At 42.5% G+C, this 22,685-nt stretch overlaps 1 protein-coding gene across 1 annotated transcript in view; it reads right to left on the bottom strand.

The window, feature by feature from the left end:
• The window catches only part of BRINP1 (BMP/retinoic acid inducible neural specific 1), a 196,992-nt gene that overhangs the window by 125,433 nt on the left and 48,874 nt on the right, over positions 1 to 22,685 (bottom strand). The window contains exon 2 of the mRNA XM_024126435.1: positions 8,890 to 9,157. Coding sequence (XP_023982203.1) covers positions 8,890 to 9,107 — 218 coding nt within the window. The 5' untranslated portion in view covers positions 9,108 to 9,157. The remainder of the gene's footprint in view (positions 1 to 8,889; positions 9,158 to 22,685) is intronic.

Below are 22,685 nucleotides of genomic sequence, written 5' to 3'. Positions count from 1 at the left end.
CTCTGGCACTTTGGGGCTATTATTAAGTAAAATAAGAGCTACTTGAACATAAGCATTGAGATCCCAAGACAATTGACCTGAAAACCAAAACCGAGATGGCTACTGATTAACGGGAGGGGATACACTGGACAAAGGGAGGATTCGGGTCCTGGGAGGGGTGGAGCTGGACAGTACAAGATTTCATCATCCTACTCAGAATGGTGTGCAATTTGAAACTTTTGAGTTGTTTATTTCTGGAATTTTCCATTTAATATTTTTGGACAGCAGTTGATTGTAACTGAAACCACAGAACATGAAACCTTGGCTAAGAGGGGACTACTATACTACTCAAAATACACACACACACACACACACACACACACACACACACACACACACACAGACATAGTTCCAGGCTTTCTTCTGCCTCTTTGCCTTTGCAGGAGCTACCTCCCTTTATCTGGGCTGCTTTTCCCCCCACTGGCTTCTCATAAAATCCTAATCCTCCTTGAAGACTGAGTCAAATACCCCTTCCTCTAGGAAGACTCCCTAGATTTGTCTTTCCCCCCCATCGTTCCCCACATTCATGATCCCAATGCCAAGGGCAGTTCCCATCCCCACCACAAACACAGCACCCAGCGTATTGATCAATCAGGGAACTGAGCCTATGGCACTGTGGTTATCTGCCCATCAGTTAGTTTTCCCCAAGACACTTGGAATTCCTTGAGGTCAGGGATCCAGTCTTTCCTCTCCCTATCTCCAGGGAACTGTCGTAGAGACTGGTCAGTAGGAATTCGGAGATCAGCAAACATTTTTCAAATGAATGAATGAGTGGCAGGTGCTCCAGATCACAGATCGGGTCCCTTTCTCTCTTCCTTAGCCAAGATTTGGGGCATAGAGTCTGAAGCTCCAAGGGCTTGTCTTCATTCGCCTCCTAATTTCCCCAGTCATAACAATCACCCTATCTTATTATGTCAGTTTTAAGACCCCGTGTCAGTCTGTCCTTTGGAGGGAGGTGTGCAAGAGCCAGTCCATATTCAGACATGGCTCCTGACTAAAGCTGAACAATTGCTCTGCAGAGATTGCAGCAAGCTAAGCCTAGCAGCTCACAGAAGTCACTTTGGTAATGGAATGGGAGCAAAGAGGTAAAGTACTGCAAAGGTACCAATTTGGTAGCAATAAAGCTATTGGGCTTAGAAGTGGAAGATCAATTTTAAATAATCAACACAGAAGATTATCTCTGAATTGACACCAAGTGGCCTGGGAGATGTTTGCTGACTATCCCTCCCCATCCCTCTCTATTCAGGGAGAGCTTGATCCAAAATTTGGATTGAATGAGGGATAAGGTAGGGGCAAGGGCACAGGGTATTGATTCTCACCAGTGATGCCAACCTCTAAGTGGATGAAATTGACAATGACAGACGTGGGACACCGTCCCAGTCTCATCTTTTTCTGAGTCCACTTAAAGAAAAAAAAAAAAAGTATCCCTTAATGCACTTTGCCCAAGCTGGTTTTTTATGACTCAGGCCATGTGTATCTGAACCTAACAGTGGGTGCCTAAAAATCTTACCTCCTATAGAATACTGTAGTCAGATGAGAAACTCACCAAATCTCCCAGAACTCCTGGAGGAATGGAGGCTGGTTATTTCTGGGATAGAAAACTAGTTTCCCTTAAATGCTACTTCTCTGCAGCAGGAAGCAAAAATCAATTCACCTTCCTTAATGCATCAACTACCACCCTGATCTGAGGGCATGTCTAAAAACATGGAAAATCCCTTCCCCTTTGGTCCTGCAGCCAGGTTTTTTTGGGAACCCAGCCACTGCACTGGCACCTATACTTCATTCCAACTCAAACTCATGATGACCAAAATCTAAAACCATTTTTTCTAATATCCTTCCCACAATCCCTTTTCCTTTTTTCCTAAAATCCTTACTTTAGAGCAAAGGTGTTCAACCTCTATGCTACTGGCCTTGTGAGCCAGATAATTCTTTGCTGCAGAGGGCTGTCTCTGCATTGTAGGGTGTTCAGCTGTATCCCAGATCCCTGGCTTCTACCCACCAGATGCCAGTAGCAAACCGCCTCCCCACAACCAACTGTGACAACCAAAAATGCCCCCCTGACATTTCTAAATGTCCCATTAGGAAGCAAAATCACCCCTAGGTTGGTGGTTCTCATGTCTATCCTAGACCAATTACAAATCCAAATATCTGAGGAAGGACCCAGGCATCGGAATGTTTTAAAAGCTTTGCAGGTGATTCTGATGTGCAGTCACTTCTTTGCATATTAAACCAAGGTTTCACCTTCCTCTGTAACTTTGGCTCTGGCCTCTGTTGAAGTTTTCCTCCCCATACCCATAGGGTGAAATGCCAAATTTAGGAATAAGAAATAGTAGTGCAGAAGTTTAAGAAATGAGAAGGAGGAGGAAAAAAAGATAAGGTTATTACTTGTGATAGGAAAACTGAAGCTGTTAATTCCATTTCTTTGAATTATAAACCAGGAAGTAGATTTAGATCAAAGTGTTCCAAGCAAAATCCCAACAGGTAGGGTGGCTTCCTCAGCCAGGGGCCAGCTCCCCAAGTGGAAGCGATGTCTTTTCAGATCGCTTTGACACAGGCTGGCATCCAAAGAAGCAACACTCAAGCTGCCAAAGCCAGGTAGAGCCAGTGCCTCCTGAAGCCTGCTCACCTGAATTCCGATCTCTCTGAGAAAAAGAGGTTGTAGGGTCAAAGAGGTTTGGTTAAACATTGTTAAACAGTCTAGGAAAGACCTTGAAAAGCCCTGCGGTAAGGAAGGCTGTATAACTTTGCTTGGTTTTCCAAACAAATATATCTATGTCATTTGGGAGGCAATATAGCATGGTTAAACACGCAGACTCTGGAATCTGCTTGTTTGTGATACATTCTACTCTACCGTGAAGTAGCTCTCTTTCCTTGGGCAAGTTATGTAAATGGGGATGATAACAATACCTAAGCACAGGATTATTATAAGGGCCAATCTGTTGCAGTAATTTATACACTGTGTGTCCATGCCAGACACGTGGTAATCTTTCAACGTTAGCAACTGACTTATCCTTATTACTGTTTTTATTATTATTTATTTGACTATGGGATTTTTTTTTCTAGAAATGCCTTTTAACATCGCATTGAACTCCAGCTCCATGTGAGATACTTTAAGAAATGCTGATTTAGCCTAATTTGAGCCACACTAATAGAAATACAACCCTTGCACTATGTGATATCAAGATTCTATCTGGAATACAGAGGTTGGGGGGGGGTCTCCTTTCAAGTTCAACCACAGCATCCTGAATGGCGCGGTGGTGGACTTCACCCTCACCACCCCATGTCTGTAAGCTCCTTGAAGCAGGGACCTGTCTACTTTATATATCATCAATTCCCCAGTGCACAGCATCTGACAACCTACGCGCCCAATATACACCCTTCTTTTAAAAAAATTAATTAATTTATTTTTAACATCTTTATTGGAGTATAATTGCATTTACATTGTTGTGTTAGTTGCTGCTGTATAACAAAGTGAATCAGTTATACGTATACATATATCCGCATATCCCCTCCCTCTTGCGTCTCCCTCCCACCCTCCCTATCCCACCCCTCTAGGTGGTCACAAAGCATGAGGCTGAACTCCCTGTGCTGTGCGGCTGCTTCCCACTAGCTATCTATTTTACATTTGGTAGTGTATATATGTCCATGCCACTCTCTCACTTCGTCACATCACAAAGCATGGAGCTGAACTCCCTGTGCTATGTGGCTGCTTCCCACTAGCTATCTGTTTTACATTTGGCAGTGTATATACATGCATGCCACTCTCTCACTTGGTCCCAGCTTACCTTTCCCCCTCCCCGTGTCCTCAAGTCCATTCTCTACATCTGTGTCTTTATTCCTGTCCTGCCCCTACGTTCTTCAGACCCTTTTTTTTTTTTGGATTCCATATATATGTGTTAGCATATGGTATTTGTTTTTCTCTTTCTGACTTACTTCACTCTCTATGACAGACTCTAGGTCCATCCACCTCACTACAGATAACTCAATTTCGTTTCGTTTTATGGCTGAGTAATATTCCATTGTATATATGTGCCACGTCTTCTTTATCCATTCATCTGTCGATGGATGCTTAGGTTGCTTCCATGTCCTGGCTATTGTAAATAGTGCTGCAATGAACATTTTGGTACATGACTCTTTTTGAATTATGGTCTTCTCAGGGTATATGCCCAGTAGTGGGATTGCTGGGTCGTATGGTAGTTCTATTTGTAGTTTTTTAAGGAACCTCCATACTGTTCTCCATAGTGGCTGTTATCAATTTACATTCGTCCCAACAATGCAAGAGGGGTCCCTTTTCTCCACACCCTCTCCAGCATTTCCAATATATACTCCTGAATGATTTCTGGACAAGGGTCACATCTCATTCACCTCAGCAGAATCATCCACCCAGCGCCAGCCCCATTCATTTAGCGAAGTATCTTTGCCACAAAACCTACAAAAGATATTTTTGTGAAACACATGAAGGAACCATCAAGATGGTGGATTAGAACAAAGATTTATGCAACTCTGATAAATGTGCAAGATGGTTAGGCAATCAGACCTGGTTTACCAAGATTTGATTTACATTCAACTTTTAGGTACTTATTTAAGGCTCAAAGGAAGGTGCACCATAAGCCACAAACCACTTGCTCTGAAACCTGTAGGGAAAACCACTCAATATGAAACCACGTCTTGTGGCATAGTGACCACCATTATCAGTGACCCCCACCCCCCGGCCCTGACTCTCCAAAGCCAAAGCTTACAAAGGGTACCACAATCCTCCTTTTAAATCCACCTCTGAAATAACTGCCAAATTTACAGCAACTACTGATGATCTCAAAGTCAGGAAAAGAGAAACAAAAATAAAACACAAAAAGGCAGTGGGAACACAGGAAACACCCATTGGACCAAACTGACTTTTAAAATACCACAAGAAGAAAAGAAATCATTTCTAGCAATACCATCAGCTGTCTGAGGTCAAGGAGGGAACAGCTCCTGCAAAATTCCAAGCTCTCCATGATTGATAGCTAAACTATTTCTTGCCACAGCTACACAAGGCATTTAATATTATCTCCATTTTACAGATGAGAAAACTAAGTCACAGAGAGGCTGCAACTTGTCCATGGTCAGCGGAAGTCTCTGAGTATTTGGTCATACACTAGGTAACTAAGAACTAAGAGAGGGTTATGACAACATAGAGTTAAGGGCTCACATTGTGGAATCTCAGAGGCCTGCTTTTATTCCTAGCTCTACCACATCCCAGATGTGTGATGTGGACAATCTCCTTCACCTCTTGACGCCTGAGTTTTCTCATTCGTAATAGGTACAATATTAGTATTTCCCTCACAGACTATTTAACGATTAATATATGTATGGGCTTACCAGAAAGTGAAACTAAATGATTTTATTAGAATGATGATTTCGAACCTTAATGAAAAAAATTTTCCAGATATAAGAAAATTTAAATTTTACAAAGCATCTCACATCAAGTTAATCTCATTTGACCTTGTAGGTGGGACAGACATCACTGTTCCTTTCTAGAGAAGAGAATATTGAGTATCTGAGCGGTTACTTATTCATACCTCCCTGTGGGATGATAATTGTTTGCTTATTTACTCTTTTTTCCCTCCATCTTCCACCCCACCTCTGAGCTTGGTGAAAGAGGCGATGGACCTTGCACGTTGTGGGGTGTGTGTGTGTGTATGTGTGCGAGCTTTGTTGTTCTCTTTTGGTCCTCTCTATATTACCAAATCATAGCACGGCTTACAGTACATGATTGGTGTTAAATTCTAAAGCACTGGATGTATGCTTGAGTGAATGATGCATGAATACATTTACAGGATGAGGAAGCTAGTAAGCAGCTCCAAAATAAACAACTCCTGAGTCTGCAGACTCGAAGTCCAGAGTCCTCTCCGATATCCCATGCTGTATTTCCAAATGACAATATTTCATGGAATCATAGACTTTCAGAACATTTCCAGGATGAGGAAGCTAGTAAGCAGCTCCAAAATAAACAACTCCTGAGTCTGCAGACTCGAAGTCCAGAGTCCTCTCCGATATCCCATGCTGTATTTCCAAATGACAATATTTCATGGAATCATAGACTTTCAGAGAAGGGAAGGACCTTGGAGAGCATCTTAGCGAACATTCCCCTCCCGCAGATGAGAAAACAGGAGCTCAGAGAAGCCCACTACTTGGCCTAAATCACAGAGCGGGGAGGTGGGCGGATTGAGCCAGGACCCTGGTTCTCTGCCTCCAGGATCAAGGATGCTGTCCCTGTACCCAGGCAGATTCAAGTTCAGAAAACTCCCCCAGCCTCCACACGTCAGCTCAGACTTAGGAGTGACAGAGCACGAACCTCGTGCACCCAGACTACTGTTCGTGCACAGTTTATTGCTCAGCGTGCGAAGCAACAGGAGAGAGGACTTCTGCTGGGATTTAATTTGAAAGGTTCTCATCATTGCCAGTGGCACAAACTCCCCACCACGACTCTATGAGCTGAAGCCAGCCTCTGCCTGCATATGAATGAGAAAAGAGATGGCCTTAACCCACTTAAGTGAGGACAGCAGACTTCTTCCCAGTTTCTGAAGCTCCCAGATCACCCTGGGCTCTAGCCTGGATTCTAGGGTTGTGGGGACTGGCCGAAGCTTGAGGTCTAGGACATTTCAGAAAGGCTGGCTCTGTAGCCTCAGATAATATGGCACATGCTGGTAGTAAAGCCTTTCTTTCATGATGCAAATGTCAAGTTTCTAATGTGCTATGTCCATGTTAGCACAGAGGAAGACACACTTCGAATCACCTGTGGACATGCTTTAGTGTTTCAACAAAGTAGTAAAGAGAGAACGTCAATTGACAACAGCCCTGGAGAGCACATCCTTGTTGGCTTTTGCTCTGGTCTGAACCTGGCCTAGATGAGCACACACATCTCTGCGTACCTATTTGCATGTGTGTCCAGGTGAAGATTACAATAGGAGCCCCACCTAATCTTTCACACAATAGGTCCCAAATCAATGTTTATGATCTTCCAATTATGCCTATCCTGCACTTTCCCTTTTGTAGCACTTGTGTGTGTGTGTGTGTGTGTGTGTGTGTTTAATTAGTGTACTGCTATGAGAGCAAGGACGATGTTTGTTTTACTCGCCATCGTGTCATCTGCCTTAAACACAGTGCTGGGCCTCTAGCTGGTGCTTAATAATTATTTGAGGATTAAATAAAGGAAGGAAGTAATAACTAGATGACCAGGGCCCTGACTTCTGGATTAAACTCCATCATTTAATTAACCATGTGACCTTGGTTAAATCTTATATTTAATTTTAGAGCTAGAAAGGATCTTAGAAATCAGCTTGTTGGATGACTGCAAACTTTTGTTTTAGCAGTGGAATCCAAGGAAAAGCAAAGGTGAAATATGAACACAGAAGTAGATGCAAACTTTCTTTCGTATAAGGGCCAACTTTCAAACTCCGATTTGGCTATCAGCACAGAATCACAGGCATCTGTAGCTGGTAGCAAATTCATGAATCATCCATCCCTAGTCCACAATGCCACACAATGTGCAAAGGAGATATGCCCATTTTTATGTCAAATACATAGAAGATGTAAGACCTGAATTCACGGCGTCCCAGCTGCAGGTTAGGATTTTTTCCTCCACCATGCCTCCTCGTCTCCTATTTCAATTGGCCCGGAAGTGTTCTTTGACCTTAAGACAAAGCTTAAGCTGCCTTAGAGAGAGCTCTAGAGAGTTTTTTGCATTCTCCAATTTATTTAAGTCCACATTTTTCGTGTCCTTATGATACAAGGCAGAACAAAAATCACTCTGGGGATCCAGAAATGAATTATATGTAAGTCCTGGCCTCAGAGAGTTTCCAGCAAGGTGAAAGAGAAATATAAGAATGGTATTTCTCCAAATGGTTGACAACTAAAGAGATGTAAGTGTAGAGAGCTGTGGAAATATCAAAGAGAGGGTGATCAAGTCGAGTGGGGAGAGTCCAAGATGGTTTCTTAGACCCTCAAAGAGGAAGAATTTGGGGCTAAGTCCTTTTGGGATGAGGAGGATTCCAGAAGGCCAAAGACCAGTTCAGACTTGCTCAAGAAAGAGGTATTCATTGAGTGTCCCTCCTTGTTTCCAAATGTGTGAATATGTTTGGGTAGGATATTTGCTATATTAATAGCATCTGCAAAACAACACAGCCTACACCTGATGTAACTGACTAAAAATACGGTCTGTGACTATGGATGCAGATAAACCAGGGCTTGAATCCCAGTCCCACCACTCACAGACTGTGTGACTTTGGACAAGTTATTTCACCTGGCAGAAGCCCAGTTACCCCTTCTATAAAGTGGAGAAAACAAACAGATGCTATCTCTGATGTTACTGTAAGGTTTAATGAGATAGTGTACAAAGTACTAAGCACCATGCCCAGCACACAGTAGTAAGTACTCAAAAAATATTAGCTATTCTCACTCACCATTGCTAATCTCTTGCACAATGTAATAAATTAAACAGATGGATAAATGAATAAATAAATAGATAAATTAATAATGAAAAAGTGCAGGCTTCCCTGGTGGCACAGTGGTTGAGAGTCCGCCTGCCGATGCAGGGGACACGGGTTCGTGTCCCGGTCCGGGAGGATCCCACACGCCGCGGAGCGGCTGGGCCCCTGAGCCATGGCCACTGAGCCTGCGCGTCCGGAGCCTGTGCTCCGCAACGGGAGAGGCCACAACAGTGAGAGGCCCGCGTACCGCAAAAAAAAAAAAAAAAAGTGCATAACAGCCTTGGCTCAGACACTCCTCCATACAGCAAGGCCCATGCCAATGTGTGACCCCCAAAAGCACTCAGTGAATGAAAAGCAAAGGCAAGCTTAGCCCAGTTCTTACCTGTATATTTTATATCTGGTTGTAAATCCTTGACGGTGTCTTTCCACAAAGGACAGGTAGCTCCTGGAGTGGTGGAAAGGCCCCCTGTCTGAAATAAGCCAATCAAATTCCTTGGAGACATGTTGGTCTGTCCCAGCTGGTTCCTGGTGGGAGGGCTGCACTGAGATACGGCCCCATACAAACAGGAAGTAGAGGAGCTCAACAAACCTCCAGTTCATGCTTTTCTGCCGGCCTTTTTCCTCTCATTCTTGCTCCATTCTGTGGAGTCCTATGAAGAACAGAATAAAAAAGAGAGAGAAAGAAAGAGGAAACAAAAGAGGGAGAGAGGAAAGAGGGGAGGGTGAAGCAAAATAAAAGGGAGAGAGAGACAAAGGAAAATTTTTTAAAATGCTCTTAACATATCATCATAATCCTTTACATCAGTAGAGTGTGTCAGGGTTTACAAAAATCAGTGCAGTTGCTGGTTAAGAGCGTGGCATCTATGGACATCTGGGCTTGCGTTCCTGCTTTGTTGTTCACATTTTCTGTGAACATGCATGAACACGTACAAACTGCTGAATCTCTTAGGGATGCAGTTTCCTCATCTGTAAAACAGAGGACGGGCTTAAGCGCCTGTATCTTGGCACTGGCACATCGTAGGTATTCAAGGCATAAGTGTTGAAAGAGTGAAATGAATGAAGGCAGAAACAGAGTCTCCTACAGCCAGGAAGGAACTTGGAGATAGAACTCCAGTACCCATCGCACCCGCTATCTTCACAAACAACCTGAATCTCACAGCAGGGACTCGGTGAACGAGAATCCCTTTCTCTCCTCCTCTCCCACAGACATGCACCAGCTGAACACAGGCTTTGCTTCTGCATCATCAGGTGAGTACAAAAAGTCTTGGGATGCATCATGATCACGACTATCCGGGCTGAATACCTTACAGATGGAGAGTTTATGGAGCTCATCTGAATGCACTTCTACAACGCTCAGTGGACTGTCTCCTTCACCCCAAGGAAATGTAACTAGAGGATCGACCCATCAGTGACTGAGCCTCGAGGTTCTCTCGTACTCAGAAGGGGAACTAAAAGCCAAGGAACAGTGGGGTCTCGCCTGCCTCTTTTTTCGGTGGTAGCACAGCACAGGGGTGCCACGTTGGAGAAATGGTTAAGACTAAGGGAGAGCTTAAGTAGGGGCTCCTCGGAAAATTTACAAGTTTTGTTTTCATCATCACAACATCATTCTACTTGCTAGTTTAACACTGCGCTGTCTGTGTCCACCACCCCACTTAGTCTAGAAGAGCTTAATCTTACTCTACATTGAAAGGTAGCTAGGAATGCAGGTTCCATCAATTATAAACTGTATCATTTCAGGCAAGTGATTTCACTTCTCTGGGCCTCAGTTTCCTGGTCTGTAAAATGTAGTTAACAATAGCACCTACACCCAGAGCTAGCATGAGAATGAAATGACACCATTTATGTCAAGTGTCCCATGAAGAACCTGAGATTTTTAGGGAGTGCTCAATAAGTGGCATCCATGATGATGAGGATACAGATAATGATAAATCTTGATGTTGATGATGTCCACCCAGTGCCTGCTGGGAGCGTCTTTGCTCCTACAGTCCCCACTGCCCCGCCAAATCCTGTTTATCCTTCAGTAGCCAGTTGAGGTCAGGTCCTCAAAGGTCATTTCCTTTTTCTATTCCTCTCAAAAATTGTTAGCTGTTCCTTTCTTTCAGCTCTCGTTGCTCCTTTACATAGCTGTATGTTAGTACTTACTATCTTTTATTGTACTTATTTGTTCGTGTCCATTTGGCTCATGGGGCTGTGAGTCTTTAACCGGCAAGAATCTTTAAAGGACTGCTTCTATATACTGCTGGCTGTGTGACTCTGGACAGTCATGGCCTCTCTCTAGATCTCAGATTTTTATGTCTAACACTTAAAAACATGGCGAGGACAAAACCAATTTGTCGAGTGGAAAACCACACAGAAACATGAAGAAATATGATCCCTTACTTGTCTACTCTTCCAGCTGAAAATGGGAAGAAAGTCAAGCTAAGAAAGAGAGAAAATCAAAAAAAGAGAGATGTGAATTTCCGACCCAATTGGCGATTTCTCTCTGTGGTCAGACTGCACCATTTTATTATGAGTAGCTACAAAAATCTACTTGGCACTGCAGGCCGCAGCTGTCAGGGGCAAAGGAAAAAGGCATGTGAGCAGAGGAGTGGGCTGGCAGAAGCTGTGGCCTCAGGTTTTGTTCAGAGCCTAAAACAAAGACATACATGTGGAGTGCAGAACTGTAACAGCTCCAGCTGTCGAAACTGTCTGCCGGAGCCCACCTGAGCGGCAAGCAGGGGGTGGAGGCGATTGTTCAGAGATCCCGGCGGGGAGCTACAGCACACTGAAATCACAGCGTGTCACCCATCCAGCCCTTCTGCGTGGCTTCTGCTGTAAGAGGGTGCAGGGTGGGAGCCTAGGAGAGAATGCCTGGCTGTTAGACTGTTTGCAAGGAAACAGGATTCGGAACACTGCAGCTTTCAAAAATGAAACACGGCTAGACATGGAACAGCAGCGTATGTGTGGGTGTGTCTGTGTGTCGGAGAGTAAGACCTCAGCCCCGAGTCCTAGAATTCTTTGCTGAAATTTGAAAGATGGAATCCAGTGCTTTCATTCTGGCAGCCATTTTGCCACCTAAGGGACATCTTTGCTTGTCACAACGGAGGGGATGCTACTGGCATCTAGTGGGTAGAGGCTGGGGATGCTGCTGCATATCCTACAGTGCACGGGATGGCCCCTCCCCCCACGACAAAGACTATTGGACCTAAAATGTCAGTGGTGCAAAAGTTAAATCCTGCTCTAATCCAACTCCTTCTTACAAGATCAGGACCTGAGTGGCTGACTGGGCTAGACTCCTGTCTTCCAGCTCCTGGTTTTCATGCTGCCACATTGTCTCGGCCGGGCAGTGGGCCAAGACGGGTCAGTAGCTGTGTCTGAACCTCCTTTGTAGTTGGGGTCTACGAAACAATCTACATCTCAGCAAGTACACGTGAGTGCTTCACGGAAGAAGTCTGAATACATCTCTGTTGGCTCAGAAAATCACAATAACCCACAGAACACTAAAAAATGAACATGGAAGTCTCTATAAGGTGCATTTGAATAGAAATGGACATTTTGCTGTGCAAGAGCAAGGATTAGTAAGTATGTTACCTAAATATTGTCATATCATGACAGACACAGTGTTTCCCATTCTGTAAACGAGTCCAAATTAGCACCAACTGTACTGGAGACTTGGGTTAATAGAAGGGTCCCATGACTGATATTTATGGAGCATCTATTGTGTACTTGGGTCGAAAAATGTCTGTTCTCTTGGCAGTAGCCAAAGCATCCAATTCAGACTAGATGTTAACAAAGGTTTCTTCCCCGAGGTGGGGAAGAAACACCCACCCATTTAACAGATGAGCACGTTGGAACTTGAAGACATTAAATAACTTTCCCAAGCTTGCAGGTCCTAAGTATTCAAGAATCTAACCCATGTCTATCTCATTATGGGTATAGTTTCTACTACCTCCCCACCCTCATCCCACCCAGCTGAAATTAGATCCTCTAGAGATTCAAAATATTGTGGAGGAGTCACACCGAGGCCTGAGGAGTTCTAGTATGAAATAGGCTGTCATAAATACTATAAGCAAAGAAAAATGTCCCGTGGAAGAATAGAGGCCAGAGATAATGTTTCCAACCAAGAGACCTGGAAAGGATCCTTACAAGAGGTGGTATTTGAGCGGGGCCTTCATAGCATGTAAGCTTTTAGTGAGTAGAGATGAGCAAGAGGGAATTTCAGCAGAGCAAGTGCCATACAACAAGTCTTGGGGGTGGGAGAGGGCAGAGTGATGGAGCGTGTGCCTGGAGTAGCACCCAGGTGGCAGAGGCTTTATTGAGATTTTAGGACCCATGTAGGGCCTTCAAGCACCTGTATCTCCCTCTGAATCCCTCATCAAGCAAGGACTGTATATTTCATTTCCGTGCTATCCACCAAGGGCAAAGCACTGTAGATGTTCAATAAATTCATTCATTCATCCATTAACATGTTTAGCTGGAAGTTAAACAGTGAGCAGGGCTTCTTTTCTGTTGGGCTGGGAGAAGTAAACAAATGAGCAGTAAATGTACATGTGATGGTGAGCAGTGCTCTAAAGAAAACCAAAGCAGATAAGGCGGGATTGAGAGTGAGGCTGCTGCTTTACATACAAGGTGTTGAGGAAAAGCTGCTCTGATGAAGTCACCTTTGAGAGGCGACCTGAAGAAAGTGAAGGAGTGAGCGATGCAGAGCTTCAGGGTAAAAGAAATGTCAGTGGAAGGAAAGGAAAGAGAGGGTCAGCAACGGTTTGCATTTCGATATAGTCAGAGGCCAAGTTGTATTTCAGTCTCCTGCAGGGAGCTTACAGTTTAGTTGCGATGCAGGTCAGTTTGAGGAGGGAATCAGCAATCAATTAACTGAGCATTTACTATGTGCTGCTTTACACATGTGACCTTGTCGCAATACGGAGAGGTTATGGTCCCCATTTACATGTGGGGGGGAGGGGACACTAAGGTCCGGAAAGGGTAAGTCACTGGCCAAACATCACAAAGCTGGCAAATGGCAGAGTTAGAACTGGAGGCTGTGCTGTCCAAGTTGGGAGCCACTGACCACGTGTGGCCATTGAGCACTTGAAATATGGCTCATCCAAATCGAGACGTGCTGTTAAGTATGAAATACACACCCACCAGATCTCAAACACTTAGAGGAACAGGATGTAAAATATCTCACTGATATTTTATACTGGTTACATGTTGAAATAGTACTATTTTAGATGTACTGGAGTAAATACAATATATTATTAAAATTCGTTTCACCTGTTTCTTTTTAATCGTTTTAATGTGGCTGCTAAAACCTTAAAATTACACATATGGATGGTATTCTATTTTCACTGGGCAAGACAGGGCTCAACGGAACCTTTTCTGCTCTGTGACACCACCTGGAAAGGTCACTCATCCATCTCCTTTTGTTTCGTTTGTTTTTTATCTTGCTTTTCAAGTCTAGTTGATTTACAATGTTGTGTTAGTTTCAGGTGTACAGCAAAGTGATTCAGTTACACATACATGTATATCTATTCTTTTCAGATTCTTTTCCCTTATAGCTTATTACAAAATATTGAGTGTAGTTCCGTTCCCTGTGCTATACAGGAGGTCCTTGCTGGTTATCTATTTTATATATAGTAGTGTTATATGTTAATCAAAAACTCCTAATTTATCCCACCCCCCCCCTTCCCCTTTGGTAAGCATAAGTTTGTTTTCTATGTCTGTGGGTCTATTCCTGTTTTGTATATAAGTTCTTTTGTATCATTCTTTTAGATTCCTTCTCCTTGCTTTTATTAACATTTGGAGAACCCAATTCACTCCCCACTATGACTGATTGAACACTTGCCCCCTCCCTTCAAAATCAACAAACAGACAATAAATACATTTCAAATAAAAACTCCCATGCTCACGGCCACGTCTCTCCATCCCCATATCCCAGAGACAGCCCTAGATATCCACCACCATGCATTTCAGAACTGTTGTTTTTCCAACATTCATAAAGGGAACATCCTGCCACTGGGTTTTAGAGGCTGTGAAAGAGAGGCTGGTTCTATTTCCGAGCACCGTCCTTGACCTGACTGTGACCTTCCATGAGTCACAGGCCGGCTGCTGTGAGGGGCTCTGGTCGGCGTGGAGCTGCGGACGTGGGCTGAAGCACGGAGAGAGCATGTCGGCTGAACCGTGCTATATATACGCCTGCAGTGCCATTAAGGGAAAGGGTTCATCCCACACGGAGCACATCCTCTAATTGTTGCCATTGTAAATTATTTACATCCAAGGAGCACAGGCGGGAGACAGAGGGGAGAGAAGGGCCTTCCAGTAGCAGTATCACCAGCTCCTCCTCTGGAGTTTCCTACAGGGATTGCTGGGCCGTAGCTCACATTCAGGACAGAGAGTGGAAGGGGATGCTTGCTCTGTCCCCATCCCTGGGGCCCTGAGGCTGATGACCCGATCTGAGATCACCCAGAGTGCCTGCATCCTAAGCCTGGGTCAACCTGAGGAGCTCATCCAGGCTTCCAGATAAGACATCTCCCAGGAGATACAAACCTACAAAGCTGGGCGACCCTGCGCACATTAATAAACCCCTTTGCCTCAGTTTCCTCATCTGTAAAATTCAGGCAGTAACAGGAGGATGAGTACCTCCTAGGGTTCAGATGAGAATTAAATAGGACTTCAAATACAATTATTTTAGTCTAGGTTTGAGCCAAGACCAAGACAATAGTTAATATATTCTAAAGAGGGGTGCCTGACCACACTATGCAGGACGTATAAAAAAGGGAGCCAAAAGGCACTTTTTGAGATTCTTAACCTCTCCCGCACAGGATAACACAGAGTGAGACGTCGGGGTCACCAGTGGAGTCTGAGGGAGAACGGCCTGCCCACTCCCACACAGCCCCAGGGGAGATTCAGGGGAGTAGCCCTGCACCTCAAGCTTCAACAAGATCCCACAGAGAACATGATAAATGTCCCAGAAGCTTGGAGGAATATGGCAGATTGGTGTCTGACTCACACGGCAGAAATCTAAAAAAAGAATTCTAAAGAGGGAATTCTACAGAGGGCTGAAACCTGGAGGCAGAGTAGAGGCTGCAAATTGGGAAGTAAGTGCTGAGCTCCTGTGTAAAAGGAATGTTTCCCTCATGGATCGGAGGTGAGCCACATGCAAGAGAAAGCTAAAGTGGAGGGAAAGGGCACGCCAGTGTGAATGAAAAATGCTGCCTGCCCCGTTAGTAAACAAAGGATGTTGCGGCCATCAAGCCACTATGGCCCCCTCAACCGAAGGTGCGCCCTGAGGGACTCAGGATGGGAGAGCGCAGGATACTGGCCCTAGACAGCTAAGGTGCATATCAAAGAAATGATTCCAATGAGCCCAGGCTCTTGCGCCTTGAGATCCCTCAAGTCAAATTCATTAACTTGAGGTATCTGGTTTTCTTTGGTAATCAGTAATCTTTCGAAGTTCCAACCACCTGTTCTTATATAACCTGGTTCCTCCCTTACCTCTTTGGAGCAATCTCTCAGAGCTCTCTGAGGGGCTGTGTCCCATGCTCAAGTCCTCAGTTTTGTCCGCCAAATGAAACATGATTCTCAACTTTTAGGCTGTGCGTTTATTTTTTTTCAGGTGACACCAGTAAGGGGAAAGTGGGACTGGCCTGACATGGATCAAGGGTCCAAGGAATGAGTGGGCAGCAAGCAGTGGAAAACACGTGTATTTTCCTTCATCAAAAGAATCACAAGTGAGAGATCTCAGGGAAGAACGAAAGCTCCAAAGATACCCACCAAATGTTGTAAGTCAAAAAGGTTGGAACTAAACGCCTGCTAAGCCCAGAGAGAACTGATGCACAGTTGTCAAAAAAGTACTAGTCAAGGAAGATTCTTGCTACCTCCTATCTCTCCATCCTTCACCAAATCCCGCACCGTGAAGAAATCAAGATGAAGTTCAGCAAGAAGGAGGAGATAGGACAAAATCATTGGGAAAAGACAGGAGGAACTGGAGGAAAGTTAAGTTTCCACTTTAAATGAAATTTGATATATTTTGTAACACACTGAACTGGAAACTTTAACTACTGAACTGAGACTATATGTGAGAAGTAGAGGTGAATAGAAAATTGTTGAACATAATTTGGAAAAATCATGGACTTGCCTTAACTTTCATTCAAATGCCAGAGGAAACCCGATAAAAGTAAGTTTAAACAGAGTGAGAGAAGAATTAAGTTTTTTTATTTGTCTTTGTTTTTGTTTATTTCCTGATCTTACTCTAGGAATCCTATTTGGTCAAAGAAAAGATTTCACGTATTAAAATGCTTAACTCAGTGTCCAGCTCAATGTAAAAGTTCAGTGAACTCCAATTAGTATTTACTAATCAGGGCACAGAAGCAGGAAAAAATATCAGAACTTCTAGTGATGTGTTTATTATCGACTTTCAACATCAGCCCAAATATCAGACGGTCACAAGTCACCAATGATATTGGAATGAAGAATGCGAGCCCTACAGCATGAAGAAGCTGGGCTCCATCTTTCCTTCACTTTCAGTGTCTTGTGATGCCCTGGCATTTACCTGTGCCTAGTGATATGCAGTTTACAATTATGTTATCTGATTTTAACTAAAGCAACTCTCACAAAATAAGTAAGTGGCTTAAAAAGAATCTGTGCATGATGTTAATGATAATAATTCAACCCAACGTGAGCAAGAAAACAGCAGAGGACAGCCACATCACAATGCCAAACCAAAACAATAAGGATCAAATCATATTTTTCAAGAATTGTCCAGAAAACTCTAATTTGAAAAGATACATGCATCCCAATGTTCACAGTAGCACTAGTTATGATAGCCAAGGCACGGACACAACCCAAATGTCCATTGACAGATGAATGGATAAAGAAGATGTGGTATGTGTGTGTGTATATATATATATACATACATATATCTATACATACATACACACACAGTATATACACACACATATATGTGTATATATGTATATATTGACATATATATATAATGGAATATTACTCAGCCATAAAAAAGAATGAAATAATGCCATTTGCAGTAACATGGATGGACACAGAGATTATCGTATTAAGTAAATCAGAAGGAGAAAGATAAATATCATATGATATCACTTATATGTGGAATCTAAAAAAAATGACACAAATGAACTTACTTACAAAACAGAAACAACCTCACAGACACAGAAAACAAACTTATGGTTACCAAAGGGGATAGCAGCATGGTGGAGGGATAAATTAGGAGTATGGGATTAACATACACACATTACTATACATAAAATAGGTAAACAACAAAGACCTACTGTATAGCACAGGGAACTATACTCAATATCTTGTAATAACCTATAATGGAAAAAAATCTGAAAAAGAATATATATATGTGAATATATATATATGTATAACTGAATCACTTTACTGTACACTTGGAACTAACACAACATTGTAAATCAACTATACTTCAATTTTTAAAAAGTCATTGACAAATTAAAATTATCATTGAAAAAACCCAAAAGAATTGGCCAAACAATTTGAGATGATCAAGAGGACTAATTAAAATATGGATTTACATGTACAATTATTAGTGCTGATCCTTGCTCTGAGGGAGCAATGAGGAGCTGTGACGTTAGCTAGTGAAGGTAACATGCATAAATAATTCAGGTACATACATTAATAGGGAGGTACGTAGTCAAAAAATTTTACTGGGTATATGTGTGTGGTTAAAACAAGCCTAGAAACCACTGGAATGAGTGTTCATCAAAACGTGCATATTTTATATTATTATTTTCAACCACGTAATCAATTTCTCTAGGAAATCCCATAGGCTTTTCAAAATCAAAGTATCCCAGATGAAAGCCATCATCACTCTCTCAAATTTCCTCTTCTCATGGTCCACATTCAAGTGAATCACACAGTCTCCCAAATCATGCCTGTGATAAGCCTGAGACTTTTCCCAAATTCCTCCTCTACCCTATTCAACCATCTCCACCACCAAGACCACCATCACCACCATCACCACCATCTCCGCATCCTGTCAATTTCCTTTGTTTTCCTATTCAACCACTTCTCTTGACAACTTTATCCTTCTCCTGTCTTCCCTGTAAACCTCAGTGTGATCCTTTACTTCTCCTCCCTCCCTTTATATACTCTGCTTCAGAAATCCATTCTCTCTCGCTATCTGCCATTCAAACATAGCGCTCTGACTTGGACTATCACAATCATCTTTCTACTGGTCTTCCTGTTTCATGTATCAATATCTCTGCCACCTCCATCCTAAACACCACTCTAGTTGCCAGAGTGATCTTTCTACATACAGATATGACCAGGACACTCCCCTAGTTAGACAGATTTAACAATTCCTTACTGATCGCCTTGCCTCTTAGTCTTGCATTCAACGTTCGTGAGCTGGATCCTCTGTATACTAAGCTTTTCTACCTAACTTTTCCACCTCGCACCCTCAAGACACCCTGTTCTCCAGATTCTCTCCCCACGCGCACTGACTGAATACACTACAAATCATCATACTTTTACTACCTCTGCGCATTCTGTTCCCGATTCTTACAATGCCCATTCCCAGTGCCCAACCTTACAATGGGTTATTCATAATTTACATTACATTTAAATGCCTGAGTAAGAGTGAGTGAATGACTACCCTGCACCGACTACATGATAGATAATGTGCCAGACTGTTTCATATGCTCCATGGCATTAAATCCACAGAACTATCCTTTGAGACAGATAACATTATTTCTATTTTGCAGATAATAAAATGGAGACTCTTCTTAAAAATATACAGTTAGGGGCTTCCCTGGTGGCACAGTGGTTGGGGGCCCGCCTGCCGATGCGGGGGACACGGGTTCGTGCCCCGGTCCGGGAGGATGCCACATGCCGTGGAGCCTGCGCATCTGGAGCCTGTGCTCCGCAACGGGAGAGGCCACAACAGTGAGAGGCCCGCATAACGCAAAAAAAAAAAAAAAAAAAAAAAAACAGTTATTTTTGCAATGTCAAATTATTTAAAATAGCAGAACTGAACTTCAAACTTAGCCAGTTCTAAGCTCTATGACTCAGTGCTTTAATATACTAAGCTAAAGACCCACATCATCCTTAGTTGTAGTTTTCCTGTTTTGACAATCATGAACAACCAGATTAACTGTAAGTATATTAATAAAGAGAATGGCTGATAAGTCAAACTGAGGCATAAAACTTCCGGAAATGTTGAATCTAAGGAAGGCCGTGACAAACTGAAAGAAAACGGAAATATGTGGAATACTTAGTTAGGTGATTTTGGGGGATCCTAAATACAATTTTTTTAGTAATTAATAATATAAGTTATGTATAGAGTCTTTTTCTTCATAAATATTTCATTTGGAGCCAAATGAAATATTTGGAAATGTGAAGATCTAAATTCAGTGAAGCTGCCTTTTAAGTGTTCCTTCAACATTGTCAACAGTCTCTGCAGGAGATATTTCAAAAAGGAAAGTGAAATTAACATTTTAGAATGTCTTTTCTTAGCCAGTTTGGAAAAATCAAAGAAATATTTGTTGAGTCCTTACTATTTTAATTAGCTCTCACAGCCCAGAGTAGGAGGTGGGCACAAAAATGGATAAATTAAACATAATGGGTGGAACTGGAGAGTTGGCACCGCATGAAACACCTTTGGGGGGACACCTTCAAGATGGCAAAGGAATAAGACGTGAAGATCACCTTCCTCCCCACAAATACAACAGAAATACAACTAAATGTGGAACAACTCCTACAGAACACCTACTGAACGCTGGCAGAACACCTCAGACTTCCCAAAAGACAAGAAACTCCCCACTTACCTGGCCGTGTGGCTGACAGGGTCTTGGTGCTCCAGCCGGGTGTCAGGCCTGTGCCTCTGAGGTGGGAGAGCCAAGTTCAGGACACTGGTCCACCAGAGACCTCCCAGCTCCACGTAATATCAAACAGTAAAACTCTCCCAGAGATCTCCATCTCAGCACTAAGACCCAGCTACACTCAACGACCAGCAAGCTACAGTGCTGGACACTCTATGCCAAACAACTAGCAAGACAGGAACACAACCCCACCCATTAGCAGAGAGGCTGCCTAAAATCATAATAAGATCACAGGCACCCCAAAATACACCACCAGATGCGGTCCTGCCCACCAGAGAGACAAGATCCATCCTCATCCACCAGAACACAGGCACCAGTCCCCTCCACCAGGTAGCATACACAACCCACTGAACCAACCTTAGCCACTGGGAGCAGACACCAAAAACAATGGGAACTAAGAACCTGCAGACTGCAAAAAGGAAACCCAAAACACAGTAAGTGAAGCAAACTCAGATGACAGAAAACACACAGCAGATGAAGAGGCAAGGTAAACACCCATCAGACCAAACAAATGAAGAGTAAATAGGCACTCTACCTGAAAACGAATTCAGAGGAAAGATAGTAAAGATGATCCAAAATCTTGGAAATAGAATGCAGAAAATACAAGAAACGTTTAACAAGGACCAAGAAGAACTAAAGAGCAAACAAACAATGATGAACAACACAATAAATGAAATTAAAAATACTCTAGAAGGAATCAATAGCAGGATAACTGAGGCAGAAGAATGGATAAGTAACCTGGAAGATAAAATAGTGGAAATAACTACCACAGAGCAGAATAATGAAAACAATTGAGGACAGTCTCAGAGACCTCTGGGACAACATTAAACACACCCACATTCGAATTATAGGGGTCCCAGAAGAAGAAGAGTAAAAGAAAGGGACGGAGAAAATATTTTAAGAGGTTATAGTTGAAAACTTACCTAATATGGGAAAGGAAATAGTCAATCAAGTCGAGGAAGCACAGAGAGTTCCATACAGGATAAATCCAAGGAGAAACACACCAAGACACTATTGATCAAACTATCAAAAATTAAATACAAAGAAAACATATTAAAAGCAGCAAGGGAAAAGCAACAATTAACATACAAGGGAATCCCCATAAGGTTAACAGCTTATCTTTCAGCAGAAACTCTGCAAGCAAGAGGGGAGTGGCAAGACAGATTTAAAGTGATGAAAGTAAAAACTTACATCCAAGATGACTCTACCCAGCAAGGACCTCATTCAGATTCAATGGAGAAATTAAAACCTTTACAGACAAGCAGTAGCTAAGAGAATTCAGCACCACCAAACCAGCTTTACAACAAATGCTAAAGGAACTTCTCTAGGCAGGAGACACAAGAGAAGGAAAAGATCTATAATAACAAACCCAAAACAATTAAGAAAATGGTAATAGGAATATACATATCAATAACTACCTTAAATGTAAATGGATTAAATGCTCCAACCAAAAGACATAGACTGGCTGAATGGATACGAAAACAAGACCCTTATAGCTGTCTACAAGATACCCATTTCAGACCTAAGACATCCAGACCGAAAGTGAGGGGATGGAAGAAAATATTCCATGCAAATGGAAATCAAAAGAAAGCTGGAGTAGCAATTCTCATATCAGACAAAATAGACTTTAAAATAAAGACTATTACAAGAGACAAAGAAGGACACTACATAATGATCACGGGATCAATCCAAGAAGAAGATATAACAATTGTAAATATTTATGCACCCAACATAGGAGCACCTCAGTACATAAGGTAAATGCTAACAGCCATAAAAGGGGAAATCGAGAGCAACACAATCATAGCAGGGGACTTTAACACTCCACTTTCACCAATGGACAGATCATCCAAAATGAAAATAAAAAAGGAAACTGAAGCTTTAAATGATACATTAAACAAGATGGACCTCATTGATATTTATAGAACATTCCATCCAAAAACAACAGAATACACTTCTTCTCAAGTGCTCATAGAACATTCTCCAGGATAGATCATATCTTGGGTCACAAATCAAGCCCTGGTAAATTTAAGAAAATTGAAATCATATCAAGTATCTTTTCAGACCACAACGTTATGAGAATAGATATCAATTACTGCAAAATACCTGTAAAAAATATAAACACATGGAGGTGAAACAATACACTACTAAATAACCAAGAGATCACTGAAGAAATCAAAGAGGAAATCAAAAACTACTTAGAAACAAATGACAATGAAAACACGACGACCCAAAATCTACAGGATGCAGCAAAAGCAGTTCTAAGAGGGAAGTTTACAGAAATACAATCCTACCTCAAGAAACAAGAAACATCTCAAATAAACAACCT

The sequence above is a fragment of the Physeter macrocephalus genome, chromosome 9 (genome assembly GCF_002837175.3).
Source record: "Physeter macrocephalus isolate SW-GA chromosome 9, ASM283717v5, whole genome shotgun sequence".
Classification (NCBI taxonomy): Eukaryota; Metazoa; Chordata; class Mammalia; order Artiodactyla; family Physeteridae; genus Physeter; species Physeter macrocephalus.
The sequence above is the reverse complement of the archived record's forward strand: the minus strand, read 5'-3'. Positions and strand labels throughout refer to the sequence as shown.